At 37.0% G+C, this 15873-nt stretch overlaps 1 protein-coding gene across 3 annotated transcripts in view; it reads left to right on the forward strand.

Annotated features, from left to right (window-relative positions):
* The first annotated feature begins 1610 nt into the window (after nucleotides 1-1610).
* The window catches only part of Eps15 (epidermal growth factor receptor pathway substrate 15), a 128642-nt gene continuing 114379 nt past the window's right edge, over nucleotides 1611-15873 (forward strand). For all 3 annotated transcript variants that reach the window (XM_076860432.1, XM_076860433.1, XM_076860434.1), the window contains exon 1: nucleotides 1611-1769. In XM_076860432.1, coding sequence (XP_076716547.1) covers nucleotides 1737-1769 — 33 coding nt within the window. In that variant the 5' untranslated portion in view covers nucleotides 1611-1736. The remainder of the gene's footprint in view (nucleotides 1770-15873) is intronic.

Raw genomic sequence — 15873 nt, forward strand, 5'->3', positions numbered from 1 at the left:
TTGTGGTTTCCACCACAACTGGATGGTGGTGTGGGAAGCCACCATGCCTAAGAAAGAAAGACCAATTCTGGGTTTTGGGGGTAGGCTACAGCTTTACTGCAAGCTTAGATAAACTGTGAGGGAGGCAGAGTAGTAAGTCAGTCGCCTGTCCTCAAGATTTTTCAGTTCAGAGAGTGGCAGAGAAGCCCTCAGCTGTTAAAACAAGACAGAACATAATAAAAGTCACGTAAGAGCAATTACGAGGTGGGGTGTGGACTTCTAGAAGGCTTCTTGAGGTAGTTAGCATATAAACTGAGCCTACAATGATGAGAATTTCAAGTAACTGGTTGGTTATTCCTATTGAGAGTGGCAGCATGAGAAAGTAGGATGTGTTATGTTTAATATGGCTTTTATTGAGCTATGTGCTAATAATGTCTAAGAAAACAAAAAGATACAAAAAAAAAATACAAAACCAGTTATTTTCCACTGGGGAATTCTTAATCTAGGGAGGTAGACAATCATTAGGGGGATGATGATTTCATACAGTAGAGAAAAAAGGTTAAAATGGAGAATGTGTAACTTTCATTTGGAGAGAAGATACTTTGCAAAAGAGGCAATACTTGAATTGTGTCCACAGAAGGGAGGAAGTGTTTGCAAGCTGAACTAAGGGCAAGGTTAGGAGTGCTTCAGGCACCAAATAGGTCCTAGTGTTTTTTTTTTTTTTTTTCCCTCTTGGTGCTGGGGATGAATCCAGAGCCTTGCACACCTGTTCTTACACTGAGCAACCTTAGCCCTCTGCAGGACTCTCTTACTTAAAAATCTAAGTGGAACAAGCAGCAGGACTATACTCCTTCCTCCTTCTAAATAGATTTTAGCTGGAGGAAGTAACCTATTTTTTTTTTTTTTTTTTTTTTTGTACTGGGGATTGAACCCAGAGGCCTTAAGCACTGAACCACATCCCGAACGCCCCCCCCCTTTTTATATATATATATTTTATTAGAGGGTCTCACTGAATTGCTGAGGCTGGCTTTGAACTGGCAATCATCCTGCCTCAGGCTTCCAAGTCGCTGGGATTATAGGTGTGCTCCTTAGCGCCCAACCTTAAAAAGTTATTATTATTTAAAATAATAGTACATGAAAAGGCTTTAGAGGCAAACTGAGATACTAATCAAGCTATTTAATCTTTACGTAAGACATTTATTTTGGTCTGTTCCCTTATTTGTGTAATGCATTTCTGTTTCAGTTCCCTCATTCATACAAGTAAAAAACAAAAGCATCTGGTACAGATCCTGAAGTATATATAGTACTGTCATTATTTAGAATCCTTATCTCTTTTAGTCCTCAGAAGCCACATTAACTGTGGGTATACCTTCTCTCATTTTTCTGAAACAGAAGCTCAAAGTAGGTGACCTACCTTAAGTTCACACAGGACAATCTGGTGCCGCCTCTGTAGCCCGTCCGCCCCAAATTTATACCCGCGCCGGGTTTTCCCAGGCGGCCCAGGGCAAACTCTGGTCCGGCAGTACTAACTCCGGCGCCAGGGTTTGCGCGCCGCCGCGGCCTGCTCCGGCCGGCGGGCGGGGCCGTGCGGGGCGGGGCGGGGTGAGGAGGGAAGTTGTCGAAGTTCGGGGAGACGCCCGCCCGCCGGCCGGCCCGCCCGCCCGAGCCTCGCCTACGGCCGCTCCCTCCGCCTCCTCCCCGCCCCGAGCCCCAGTCCGCCCGTCCTTCCTTCCCCTCCCGTGCATGATGGAAACACCATGGCTGCGGCAGCCCAGCTCTCCCTGACACAGGTAACGCCGCCTGCCCGTCGCCGGGCTCAGCCGGCCGATGCCCTCGGCCCCCTCCCCCACCGCCCTCAGCTTCGCTGACCCGGGCAGCTGCTCGCGACTCGTGCGCTAGGCGGCCGGTGCGCCCGAGCGAGAGCGTGTGCGTGACTGAGCCAGGGCGCCATCCCGAGCCGGAGCTCCGCCGTCGCGGCCGCGACCCCGCCCCGAATCGGCCGGCGCCCCTGCCCCGCCCCGCGCGGCCCCCATCCCAGCCCACTGCCCGGTGGACTGTGCCCCGGGCCGCGCTCGCGCGTCCGGCGCTGGCTCAGCGGCGTCAGCTCTCACCCACCCAGGAAGTTTCCCCTTCCAGGCCAGACGCCCGCCAGGTGAGCTCCTGTTGAGCTGGCGCGGAGCAGCCTCACCCCCGGTCGCAGGCGGGTCGCCCTCTGGGCCACCGGCGGCAATGCCTTCCCGAGCGGACGCACAGGCCCCCTCTAAGCAGCCTTTGCTCGCTGGAATTCGACGGAAGCCCTCCTTTTCTCCAGTAGTTCTCTCCAGTTAGCCTTGCTTCCCAGTAAGTCTCATCCTATTCAGGTACCTGCCCTGCTCGCCCCTTCGTGAATTCAGGAATTCAGCTCTTTTCCACTCCTGATCAGGTTAACTTCTGGGTCAGACCCCCGATTCAGTCTTTTTCATCCAAATCTACTTTCATTCCCCCCCCTCCCCCCGCTGGGGGTGGGGAACTCTCACCTAATCGCTTGTCCGAACGGATAACAGAGGAAACATCTTTTAGCAGGTGTAGCACTTTGGCTAGGGTTGGTGCGGGGAACCACCTAGCAGATCAGTGTGTCCTGGGTGAATCTTCACCAAAACCTGTCCTCAGGGTCTTCTTGCCTTTTATGCTTGTTCTTCATAGAAAAAGTCTAATTCACTCAAGGAGCTTGGTTCCTCCCTCTTAGTAAAGAAAACCAATTATAGCCTTCCCACTATGTCCAGGGTGATGAAGTGCCAGACACCTGTTAGTCCCTTCCAGCTCTAACGACCAAAACTCTCTTCAGCCTCACCTTCTCAGCCTGTTTTCTGTAGAGCTGGTGGCCATGTACTCCCTGATCTGAGCCCCCCTAGCCTTTTTAGCTGCCTTGTGGTATATCCTTGACATCTTGTCTCCGTGGCCTAGATTTTTCCGGTGCTTTTAAGGCTTTAACACTGGGATAGGGCATGCATTTGGTCTTTGTGTTAGGATCAAGAGACTGCGGTGTTTTGCCTAGCACTCTAGGATAGAGAGAGTGAAAGAGTCTTTTTCTTAGAAATAAGAACACACACACATCCCTCAGGTAAAAATAACTTCAGAACTTCAGTTTGCAAGAATTGTGCCTTAGAGGTTTTATTTGCTATTGTTTATTCTTTTTGACCAATAAGCAGGGAAGAACCTTTAACATGGAATGTGATGGTTTAGTCTTGGTCCCATGAGTCTATTTTGAAAGGTCCTTCTGAAACTCAAATTTGAGGAATAGAAACATTGACTTTTAGATGTTCACTTTCTACGAGTCTAGTTAGTGACTTGCATTATATGAGGTGCCTGCTGGTAAGCTGTGGATTTCTGGCTCTGCTGGCAAATTCTGGCAGGAATTTTCCTCTCTTGAAAATTTTGTTCTCTTGAGAGCTTCTGTAAAATTGTTTCTAAGTTGTGTGCATATTTTATTTTCTCCCTGGGTAATGCTATGTTTTTAGTTTTTGTTTACTATCATTGCTTCAGGCTCTGTCCGTTTTTTAGTTGCTTAAATAATTTACATATGTTCTTGTGGTTATATATATTTAGGTATTAACATGTACCCAGAGTAAATACAGAATCAGTAGTATTAATCTTCAGTGTCTTATATTTAAGAGAATATACAATGGCGGTTAATTATTGATAATTCAAATAAATCAATTTAGAATATTTTGATCTTAAGACACTTAAGAGTCTATACAATTATAAAGGCACAGGAAAAAAAGAACCTTCCCAGTTAATATTTCCTATTGTGCCTTCTCGTTATTTCCATATTTAGCACATTTGTGGTTTTTAAATTTAATTTTAATTTTTAAAAATTAAGTTAATTTTTTAAAACTGCTTGAGTCTAATAAACTCAGATAACAGTCCAACCTGGTTTTACATTCAATATTGATTTGTTTCTATTACCTTCTATTTCTCCTCCCCACTCTACCAACACACACTTAGACAGCCATACTCAAATGTGAGATTCCTCAGGGTAGGGACATCTTTTGTATTTTTAATTTTTGTTATTTATGGTGGTCTTGCTCTATGGTCCAGGCTGTCCTGGAACCCTTGGGCTTCAGCAGTCCTCCTGACTCAGCCTTCCAAGTAGGTGGGATTATAGATGTGTACCACCTGATAGGCAAGGAACAACTCTTAATTCATTTCTCTCTGGAGCAGAGTGATGAATAACTATTATATGAATTACTGAAAATTCTAAAGGGCTTTATTATAATTATGAAGATTAAACAGATGCTGAAGTTTGCTTTTGATCATGAGGTGATGATGGTTTTGGAGCAGGTTTATTTACTACATTCAACAAATATTTTCAAAGTATCTGTTATGTAGATAAGGCACTGTGTTGGGATTATATTTATAATTTTTTGGCTTTTATCAATCGAACAAAACTGACAATTTGGGGGAGAAGATAAAAAATGTTTTAGTTTCTGCTTTCCTTCCTCTGCCCATCAACCAGTCCTCCTACTCCACCCCCTGCCAAAATAAATGATCAATATGATTTTATTCTGGCTGATTAGAGCTGATTAGATACTAGGTTAATGACACATTAGTTCCAAAACCAGCTTTTTTTTGGCACCAGGGATTGAACCCAGGGGTGCTTAACCACCAAGCCACACCCCAGCCCTTTTTTGTATTTATATTGGGTCTTGGTGAGTCAAGGACTTGCTAAGTTGCTGAGGCTGAATTTGAACTCACCATCCTTCTGCCTTAGCCTCTGAGTCACTGGGATTAAGGGCATCAAAACCAGCTTTTATAACAGTTAACAGTATGACATTGGGCTATGTCTCAGTTTTCTTTTTGTCAGTGTTGGGGATCCAACATTGCTAGGCAAGCATTCTACCACTGAACTATATCCCCAGCTCCTCAGTTTTCTTAACTTTAAAATTTATTTTAAAGTTTTATTTTTATTTTTTGCTTATGGTGGTAGATTACAAAAAAGATCTGTAATACTTTCTTTTTGAACTTTTCCACTTGCTTATTTCTTCTTCTAATATCTGTATTCCTAATAATAATATTACTGTTAGCGTCTTTTTGCCTGTTACTGTTTGCTAGGAATTTTACTTCACTTCATCTAACAATTCATTTTATAAATGAGGAAAGTAATTTACATAAGCTAGTAATTGATATGAAATTTGAACCGAGATCTGTAGTACTTAATGCTTTCTCTTTTGTTATATTTCTTTGTGTACTAGATGCTTAATATGTGCAATGCTCTCTTGTATTTTTTCCTTTTTTGTATTTTTTTTGTATTTTTCTTGTATTTTTTCTTTTTTTTCCACTTTTGTTTCAGGGAATTGAACCAAGGGATACTCTACCATTGAGCTACATTCTCAGCCCTTTTTATTTTTTATTTATTTAGAGACAGGGTCTTGCCAAGTTTCTTAGGGCCTTGCTAAAAGTTGCTAAGGCTGGCCTGGAACTTGGGATCCTCCTGCCTCAGCTTCCTGAGTCACTGGAATTACAGGTGTGTGCCATCATACCTGTGTCCTTTAGTGGTATCTTGATAGAATTGTGGGTGTGCAGTTAGTGCTCTTGATTATGAAATAGGTTTTTTTTTTTTTTAAAAATAGTTTTAAAAGTTCTTAAATTAGAACTTAATAAAAACTCCTAGAGTATGATCTAAAAGCAATAAATGTTATAAGAATGCTCTTCCTTTTAGTGCTTTTTAAAAACATTGCAAGAGTGATATAACTGTATTGCAGACAGTTTGGAAATTGGAGGGAAAACATCTTCCATAATTTCAGTTTCTGGTGTTTATTTTTAATTTAATTAAAAATACACTGTGCTGATTAACTTCACCTTAGTGGTCTGTTTTAACAATTATGATAGTAAGTACAGGGCAGAGTTTGAAAATTACAACACATGCTCTGAAGCAGAAAAGGAATATTTTATTCAACATGACAGATATTTGAGTTCCCACAATGGAAAAGGCACATTAATGATATTTTTCATTTTTGCCTGTACTTATAGTTTATTCAGGAAGTCTCTGCTTCCTTGAGAGATATCTAACCATTCTGAAAAATGGCTTGGAATGTTCAGCACTTGGGAGTGGTTGCCATAGTTAAATTAATTAGGAACAGTTGGTTTGTCCAGTAGAAAGTCTCCCAGGAATCATCTGAGAGTACATTCCTTCATTTTTTACTTTGTTTGCAGATAGAATGCTAGTAAAAGACTAACATGTGGTAGAAAAAGATCAAACATCCTTAGCAATGAATTATAGTTCTGAATCTCTGCTCTCTAGTAGTCTTATAAGGGCTCAATTTACTTGCTTTTCAAAACAAGTAAAAACACTTAATATACTTCTTTGGGAGTTTTGGGCTTAATTAAATTATAACCCCAGAAACCAAAAAAGAAAATGGTCTGATGGAGAGATCTAGTAACTTGGAGAATTAGTAGTATAATAAATGAAAAGGTAGAGTTTATTAGACAAAGCTCTATGCTGGAATTTCACTTTAAAGCACTTGAACCCTCATCTACAAGATAAACCTTCATTAAAAATTATGTCTGTTAGGGAACTTTTAATAGTTTAAGGAATGTTGATAAGTGAATGCTGTATTACAGTAAACAGGAAAAATTTTATGTAGATAAATGATGTAATCCAGTTAAGGGTGCATAGAAGAGACTGAAAGAAAAACACTTAAGATTTTATAGTAGTATGGTAATTGTATTTATTTACCTTGTTTTCAACAGCATGTATTCTTTCTCTAATCAACTGATTTAGCATTTCTGTATGACAACGTTTTTGAAATTTTACTCATTTAAATTGAGATCAATAAAAATTGAGATCATTAACTATTTAAGTAAAACTGTATTCTGAGAATGCTTCTACACTTAAATAGCATTTTACTTTTTTTAAAAAAAATTTATTATGCTACTGGAGATTGAACATAGGGCCTTATGTTTGCTTTATAAGCATACTTCCATTTAAAATTCTCATCTTTGGATTTAGAGAAATTGGTCAGGGAAATGATAATAATTATTATAATAGGTTTGGAGAAATCACTTAGAAGGCTAATTTATAATTTTGTGTGCTGCTTTATAATTTACAAAGCATTTTATGTTCTTTCATTTGATCTTATAATAAACAATGAATTAGGCTGTTATTATCATCATTTCTAATTGGAGGATACTGAGGCTCAGAATTTGTGACTTATGTCTTTTATAGTCATAAATAAAAGAGCCATCATGAATCCATGTTTTTTTAAAAAAGCAATACTAGTGAAAAGTCTTCTTTCTTCCCAGGTCCCTAGTCCTTTTTTCAGAGGCAGCCATTCTTGCCAGTTTGTTTCTTTCTTTCTCTCTCTCTCTCTCTCTCTCTCTCTCTTTCTCTTTCTTTCTTCTTCTTTTTTCTTTAATGTGTTTTTGGTAGTTGTAAATGATCAGAATGCCTTTATTTTATTTGCTTAATTTTAGGTGGTGCTGAAGCTCAAACCCAGTGACTCATGCATGCTAGGCAAGTGCTCTGCCGCTGAGCCACAGCCCCACCACCCACTTGCCAGTTTCTTGAGTGTACTTTTCTTAATAGTCTATGTGTGTGTGTGTGTGTGTGTGTGTGTGTATGTATATTGTTCCAGTTTAAAAATTTTTTTTTTTGCTGTTGTAGATGGACAGCATGCCTTTACTTTTTTATTTATTTTTATGAGGTGCTAAGGATCAAACCCTGTGCCTCACATGTACTAGGCAAGCACTCTACACTGAGCTACAGCCCCAGCCCTGTTTTGCAGTTTCTATAAGATTTCTTTATTCATTCTTTTTAGATATACATGACAGTAGAATGCATTTTGGCAAATTATACATGCATGGAGTATAACATCCCCTACTGTGGGTTGTACAGGATGTGGAATTACATTGGTCATATATTCATATATGAACAGAGGAAAGTTATATGTGATTCATTGTACTGTCTTTCCTAATCCTGTGCCCCCCCTTCCCTTCATTCTCCTTTGTCTAATGCATTGAACTTCTTTCCTGCCCCCTTTATTGTGTGCTAACATCTGCATTTCAGAGAGAACATTCGAACATTTGGCCCTTTGGTTTTGGGGATTGGCTTATTTCATTTAGCATGATAGTTTCCAGTTCCATTCATTTACTGGCAAATGCCATAATTTCATTCTTCTTTAAAGCTGAGTAATATTCCATTGCATATATACCACATTTTCTTTATCCTAGGTGCTGAAGGGCACCTAGGTTGGTTCCATAGCTTAGCTATATATAGTGAATCGAGCTGTTATAGACATTGATGTGTCCACCTCACTAGAGTATGCTGATTTTAAGTACTTTGGGTATATGCCAAAGAAAAAACTTCCACAGTTTATTCTTATTATATTTAGCTTATCTGATCTAGGAGATTGTTCCGTATCAGTACATGTAGAGCTTCCTCATTATTTTAAAAATTTCATGGTATTCTTATTTGTGAATGTATTTAATTTATTTAACTAATCACCTAATGGTGGACATTTATGTTGTTTCCAATCTTTTGTTAACAGCAATACTACAGTGAATATTCTTTTACATGTCTTTGTGCTCATGTGTATGTGCAGTAGTTTCTAGTGGTTGTAATATTTGGGTCAGAAGACTTTTTTTTTTTTTGGCCATGCTGAGGATTGAACCAAAGGTTACTTTTTAGTTTTTTCTTTGAGACAAAATCTCACCAAGTTGCTGAAGGTCTTGTTTAATTGCTAAGGCTGTCCTCAAACTTGTGATCCTCCTGCCTTAACCTCCTGAGTCACTGGAATTATATGTGGGCTCCTATGCCCAGTTACTATCAAATGTTTAATCATTGTTTATCTCATATGTAGAAATGATACTTCATTGTTATTTTTTAAAATTTTGGGTTAAGGTTTAACTTCTTCAGCCGTTTATACTTTTTTTTGGAAAACTTTCTGTTTAGTACTTTAATGTGACCTCCTGTTGTGTTTGTATATTTAGAAAATTTGCACTTTGGCATATTCTTTTTTTAAAAAAATATTTTGTTTTAGTTGTAAATGGATACAATACCTTTATTTTATATGTTTATTTTTCTGTGGTGTTGAGGATTGAACCCAGTGCCTCATATGTGCTAGGTGAGTACTTCACCACTGAGCCACAACCCCAGCTCACTTTGCAAAATTCTTTTTTTTTTTTAAATATTTTTTTAGTTATAGATGGACACAATATCTTTATTTATTTATTTTTATGTTGTGCTGAGGATCGAACACAGCACCTCGCATATTCGAGGCAGGTACTCTATCACTGAGCTGCAGCCCCAGCCCACTTTCCAAACTTCTTCACAAATATTTTTTCTCTTTAAAATTTTCTGTTTATGGCATTAAAAAATATTTTTAGTTGTATATGGACACAATACCTTTATTTTACTTATTTTTACTTTTATGTGGTGCTGAGGATCAATCCCAGTGCCTCACACACGTTAGGCAAATGCTCTGCCACTGAGCTACAGCCCAGCCCTGGCATTTTTTGATTATATGTAAATATTTTTTAAAATTTTTGTTTAAATTTATAGTCTTTTTTTTTTTTCTTCTGCCAAGTCTAGATTTTTTTTTTTTTTTTTTTTTTTTTGCGGTACCTGGGATCTAACCCAGGGCTTCACACAGGCTAGACAGGTTCTTTACGATTGACTTATATCCCTAGCCTCAGATCTAGATCTTTAAATAGCATAGGCAGAATAATATATCTGTAAGAGCATTCTTATTCTGCCTCTGAATAGCTCTGTAATCTTGGGACTCATTGCTTAACCTCATAGACTCACTCATTTTTGGATAGTAGAAATAAATTATTGAGACTTCGCAGGTATATTGTGATTACAAAATAAATTGGTGAATGAAAAAGGACATAAAGTAAATGCAGGTTTTTTTTTTTTTAAAGAGAGAGTGGGGGGGAGAGAGAGAGAGAGAGAGAGAATTTTTTTTAATATTTATTTTTTAGTTTTCGGCGGACACAACATCTTTGTTTGTATGTGGTGTTGAGGATCGAACCCGGGCCGAACGCATGCCAGGCGAGTGCGCTACCGCTTGAGCCACATCCCCAGCCCGTAAATGCAGCTTTCAGTAAATATTTTCTTTATCTATCCCTGTAGTCAAATTTGTTATAAGTTGATGTCATACCTTGTATCTGCATTGGTTTTTTCCTGTTTCATAAATGTGAAAACTGTGCCCTTCCCTTCCTTGGTACTAGGGATTGAACCTGGGAGAGCTGTGCCACTGAGCTACACCCATAGCCCATTTTATTTATTTATTTATTTGTTGTTGTTGTTGTTTTTTTTTTTTTGTACCCCGGATTGAACCCTGGGGTGCTTATCACAGAGCCACATCCCCAGCCTTTTTTATTGAGACAAGTTCTCTCTAAGTTGCTTAGGGCCTTGCTGAGGCTGTCTTTGAATTTGTGATCCTCCTTCTTCAGCCTCCTCAACAGCGAGGATTACAGATGTGTGCCTGGCTTTATTTATTTTGAGACAAGGCCTTGATAAGTTGCCATGCTGGCCTCGAACTTATGTTACTCCTGCTTCAGTCTCCTGAGGAATTCCAAGTGTGTGTCACAGCACACAGAATTAATCTTCTATATTACTTGCTCAGGGTTGTATTATAAATGGTAGAGTTGAGATGTGAATCCTGGTATATCCGTTCTCCAAGGCACATTTTTTATGCTGGTGTTTGTAAACAGTTATTAGCAGTATTTCAGTCAAATTTAGGGATGAAAATGAACATTCACATGATATTACGTTCCTCTATTGATGTGTAAAGGAACAAAACTATTCAGAGTGGGGGAGACAGAAGGAATGAGAGAAACTGTCAGAATAATAATAACTAATATTTATGAACGCTTATGATGTGTCAAGCACTATTTTCAGTAATCCTTACAACTTGGCACCTTTCATTAATTTTTACAAACTGATAATCTGATAATCCTTGGTATCCTTTACCAAAAGAGAAAGGGGAGACACTGAAGTAAAGCAGTTTTTTCAAGGTCATAATGCTGTAAAATTGTAGAGCCAGATTATAACCCAGGCAGTGTAAATAACTCAGATTAGTTGTTTTTTGTTTTTGTTTTTGATACTGGGGGTTGTACCCAGGGGCACTTCTACCACTAAGCTATATCCTTTCTGTGTTTTGTTTTGAGACAGGGTCTCACTAAATTGCCTAGGCTGACCTTAAATTTGCCATCCTCCTGCCTCAGCCTCCCAAGTTGCTGGGATTATAAATTTGCCAATGTATCTGGTTTTAACAACTCAGATATAAATTGAATGAGTCTGTTGTTTGTTTTAAATTGGGGGTCTTGCTTTGTTGATTGGATTGTTCTCGACTTCGGGGTATAATAAGCCTTCCTCCCAAGTAGCTGGGAATCCAAGCCTGTGCTACCATGCCTAACTTTGAATCTGTAATTTTTTCTTTCTTTCTTTTCTCTCTCTCCCTCCCTCTCTCTCTCTCTCTCTCTCTCTCTCTCTCTCTCTCTCTCTCTCTCTCTGTCTCTCTGGATACTAGAGATAGAACCTAGGGGCACTTAACCACTGAGCTACACCCCCATCCCTTTTTTATTTTTTATTTTGAGACAGGGTCTCTCTGAGTTGCTTAGGGCCTTGTAAAGTTGCTGAGGTAGCTTTGAACTTGTGATCCTTTTACCTCTCCTGAGTCACTTGGAATTACAGGCATGTGCCATCTTGCCCTACTTGAATCTGTATCAATGTAAGGGCAAAATGGTCTGACAGAACTGATTGAAATGCCAGTCCTTGATAAAACAATGTATGTTTTAATGTAAAAATCAACATACCACAGAGACCACATCTGTAGAAAGTGATGGTTATACCAAGTTATGGTGGAGGGTTTTTTAAAGATAGTTGAAAGTAGTTTAACATTTTGCAACCTCTATAAATGTATTGCTTATGAAAGCCTAATCTTATGTGAGGATGCTATATTTCTTGTCAATATTTACTTTTTTCATAGCTTTATCAAGGTAAAATTGAAGTACAGTAAAATGCATATATTTGAAGTATGCAGTTTGATCAGTTTTGACATGTTTTGACATGTATGTAATCAATACAATCAATATAACATTTCTATTATTTTTTTTTAAATTTGAAATCATGCAGACTGTGTGTACTGAATGATTTATTACATTAGAAATTAATCACCTTAAGATATATAGAACTCCACTCCCACATCTCAACTACTTCAAAATTAAATGGCACACTTATAAATATCTCACAGGTCAAAGAAGAAAGCACAAGAAAAGTAATAAGAAGTGCTTTAAACTAAGTGATAATAAAAGCTTAAAATATCAGAATGGGATGAAATAGTACTCAGATATACATTTATAACTTAAAGTACTTGTATCAGAAAGAAACTAGATTAACAAATTATTTTCAAATTAGGTAGTATTAAGGAAAAAATAAGAGTAGGAGCAGAAATATATGAAATAGAAAAGAAATAATACAGCTAAAAGTTGATAAAAAACAAGTCTAATCAAGAAAAATGCAAAAACACAAAAATTAATATCAATGGAAATGAAGTTATCAAAACAACCCTACAGATGCTAAAAATATATTAAGGTAATATTATAATTGTATGCCAGTGTATGTGATAGCTTACATAACATGGTCTATATTAGAGAAGGGTTCATGTGCTGCTGAGGAGAAAGTGTATTCGGTCATTGATGGGTGAAATATTCTATATATGTCTGTCAAGTCTAAATTGTCAATTGTGTTTTTTTAATTCTATAGCTTCTTTATTTAGTTTTTGTTTGAAGGAGCTATCCAGTGGTGACAGAGGCATTTTAAAGTTATCCAGTATTATTGTGTTGTAGTCTATTTGATTCTTGAAATTGAGAAGGGTTTATTTGATGTATATAGATATTCCATTGTTTGATGCATAAATACTTATGATTATTATGTCTTGTTGATGTATAGTTCCCTTAAGCAGTATGAAATGGCCTTCTTTGTCGTTTCTGATTAATTGTGGCTTGAAGTCCACTTTATCTGATCCTGCTTGTTTTATGAGATCCATGTGAATGATATGTTGCTGATATTTACTTTTAATCTAATATTCTTTTAGAGTTTCTTCAGTATGTTATTGCTGAAGATAATAGCATGTATCAGAGAAACTAAACAAATATATTATTAAATAAAACCTGAAACCACTATTTCTAAAGATTTTTGATGTTCCAGATATGGTCATTTTTGCAAACTAGAATAAAATATTGGGAGATCTTGGGCCAAAAGTCAGAATATCTTAGCTTAATTGACAATTTTAATTATTTATAGAGATGTTAATTTCTATGAAATGTTGCATTTAATTTTTATAAATCACTGATATTAAGAATTATTGATAACCTCATTTTATATTGTATTCTACTGACATAATATAGATTTATAATTAAGTATATATTAAAAATAAACTTGTATGCATTAAAATTGCCTTCAGTTTTGCTGGTTGAGTCTCTTATTTCAGAAAGCAGTTACTGAACGTCTCCTGTGTGTTACTACTTCAATAGGCCACGGAAATATGAGACTAAGACCATGACATTTAGCTGAATTAGTTTTTGGTCTTTTAGGGGTAAACACTGCTTTTTTGGTGTGATAAGTACTATGATGAAGGAGTAACCTGTGATTATTGATGGAATTTTTGTAGTAATTTAGTTTTTAATTTTTAAAAATACTTTATAGTATTCAAGGTTGATTATATAGATGACTTCTTAAATCATACCTAGAGCAACAACAGGGCTGGAGACATAGCTTAGTGATAGATTGCTTGCCTAGCATGTGCAAGGCCCTGAGTTTGATCCCCAGCAAAGTGGATGGAAAAAAAAAAAGACATTTGATTCAAAATATGTTTAATTCAAGTCAGTTTTCTTATGTTTTTTTCTTTTTTCTTTGGATTAAAGCAAGAATTTTAAACTTTGAGTTAGGACATTAGAAATGGGGCTCAAGGATAGATTTAAAAAGACCTGTCCCCAGCAGTATGACAACTATTTACACAATATTTACATTTTATTAGGTGTCACTGATTTAAAGATGATTTAAAGTATACTTGAAGATGTGTGGGGGTTATATGCAAATACTGCATCATTGGACTGATAAAGCATGTGCTAGGCCCTGGGTTGGATCCCCAGAACTGCAACAACCTTCCCTACTCTCCAGCCCCACAAAACAAAACAAATACACTTCACCATTTTAAGGGACTAGAGCATCTGCAGATTTTGATATTTGTAGGACATATAGAACCAATCCCTTAGGGAAATCATGGGACGACTGTACTTCGTTAGTATAAAGGAGACACTTAGTAAATAGAATTGCTTTGATTTTATTGATATTTATGTACAGAATTCATATAAGTATTCTTTTAAATGTTTCTTACTTCCGAAGTTTTACTCATTAAAGAAGACTTGGAACATGCAGAAAAATAGTAGATGGATAACCATCCACACGGTTTTTAAGATTTTTTAAAAAAATGTTTCCCATTTATATGGTTTTCACATATGGCTGTGAAATCACATATTCAATGTATAATTTTCTATTCTGAAGGGATTTTTTTTTTTTTTTTGTACTGGGGATTGAATCTAGGTGAGCTCTATCCCTGAGTTACATACCCAGACCTTTTTGTTTTTTACTTTAAAAAAAATTATTTTTTAGCTATAGGTGGACATAATAATATCTTTATTTTTGTATGGTGATGAGGCTCAAACCTAGTACCTCACGCATGCTAGGCGATTGCTTTACCTCTTAGCCAAAACTTTTTTACTTTTAAGACAGGGTCTCCCTAAATTGCTGAGGCTGGCCTTGAATTTGTAATCTTCTTGTTTCAAATTTTTGAGTTGCTGGGATTATTGGCATGACCACCACCCTCAACTGAATTTTGTTTTCTTTAACTTAACATTATAGGTATATTCCTTTGTGGTCTTTTAAGCATCTTTTTCATATCTTTGGAATCATGTCATTGATTAGGTGTTATATACTTAAGTTTTAATTAAGTCCTTTATGTATACAGATATTTTATATCAATTATTATTAATACTATTGCACATAACCTTTGATATACCACTTTCTGGGTTCTTTTCTATAGAATTGTATGTGCTACTTTCTGTATAATTGAATTATTTTTCTATGTATAACCTTTGAGTTTTGAAATCAAATGAGTTGTTTTTTTGGATGAAATATTGAATTTTTGGGGATTGAACTCAGGAGCACTCAACCACTGAGCCACATCTCCAGCCCTATTTTGTATTTTTTTTTTTAGAGACAGGATCTTACCTAGTTGCTTAACTCCTCACTTTTGTGGAGGCTGGCTTTGAACTTGTGGTCCTCCTGCCTTAGTTTCCTGAGCTGCTGGGATTACAGGTGTTTGCCAAGGCGCTAGCAAATGAGTGGTTTTTAAGATCTTGAATTGCAGACAGCATCAATGATTCAAATAGCACCATTTTATAGTAGCAGCATCATTTTATAGTTCCACCAGTAGTTAATGAGGATGAGGATTTTCTAATCATCCTCTCCAATGATTGTTAGATTGTTATATGAATTTTTGATTCTGACCATTTTAGTTGGTGTGAAGTGGTATTTCATTGCTTTTTTTTTTTTTTTTTTCATGTCTTTGATGACTAATGCTCTTGGGTATTTTGTGTGCTTATTAGCCATTTGTATATCTTCTTTGGAAAATCATCTGTGTCCCTTCCTCATTTGAAAATTGAATTATATATCTTTTTATTGTTGAGTTATGAGAGTTTATATTCTAGATATAAGTGTCCTGTCAGATGTATGGTCTGCATATATTTCTCCAATTTAGTGGGTTGCCTTTTTACTTTCTTGATGGTATTCTCTGAAGCACTTTGTTTTTAATTTTTATTAAATCTTATTTATCTATTTTTGTCTTTTAT

The sequence above is a fragment of the Callospermophilus lateralis genome, chromosome 7, assembly GCF_048772815.1.
Source record: "Callospermophilus lateralis isolate mCalLat2 chromosome 7, mCalLat2.hap1, whole genome shotgun sequence".
Classification (NCBI taxonomy): Eukaryota; Metazoa; Chordata; class Mammalia; order Rodentia; family Sciuridae; genus Callospermophilus; species Callospermophilus lateralis.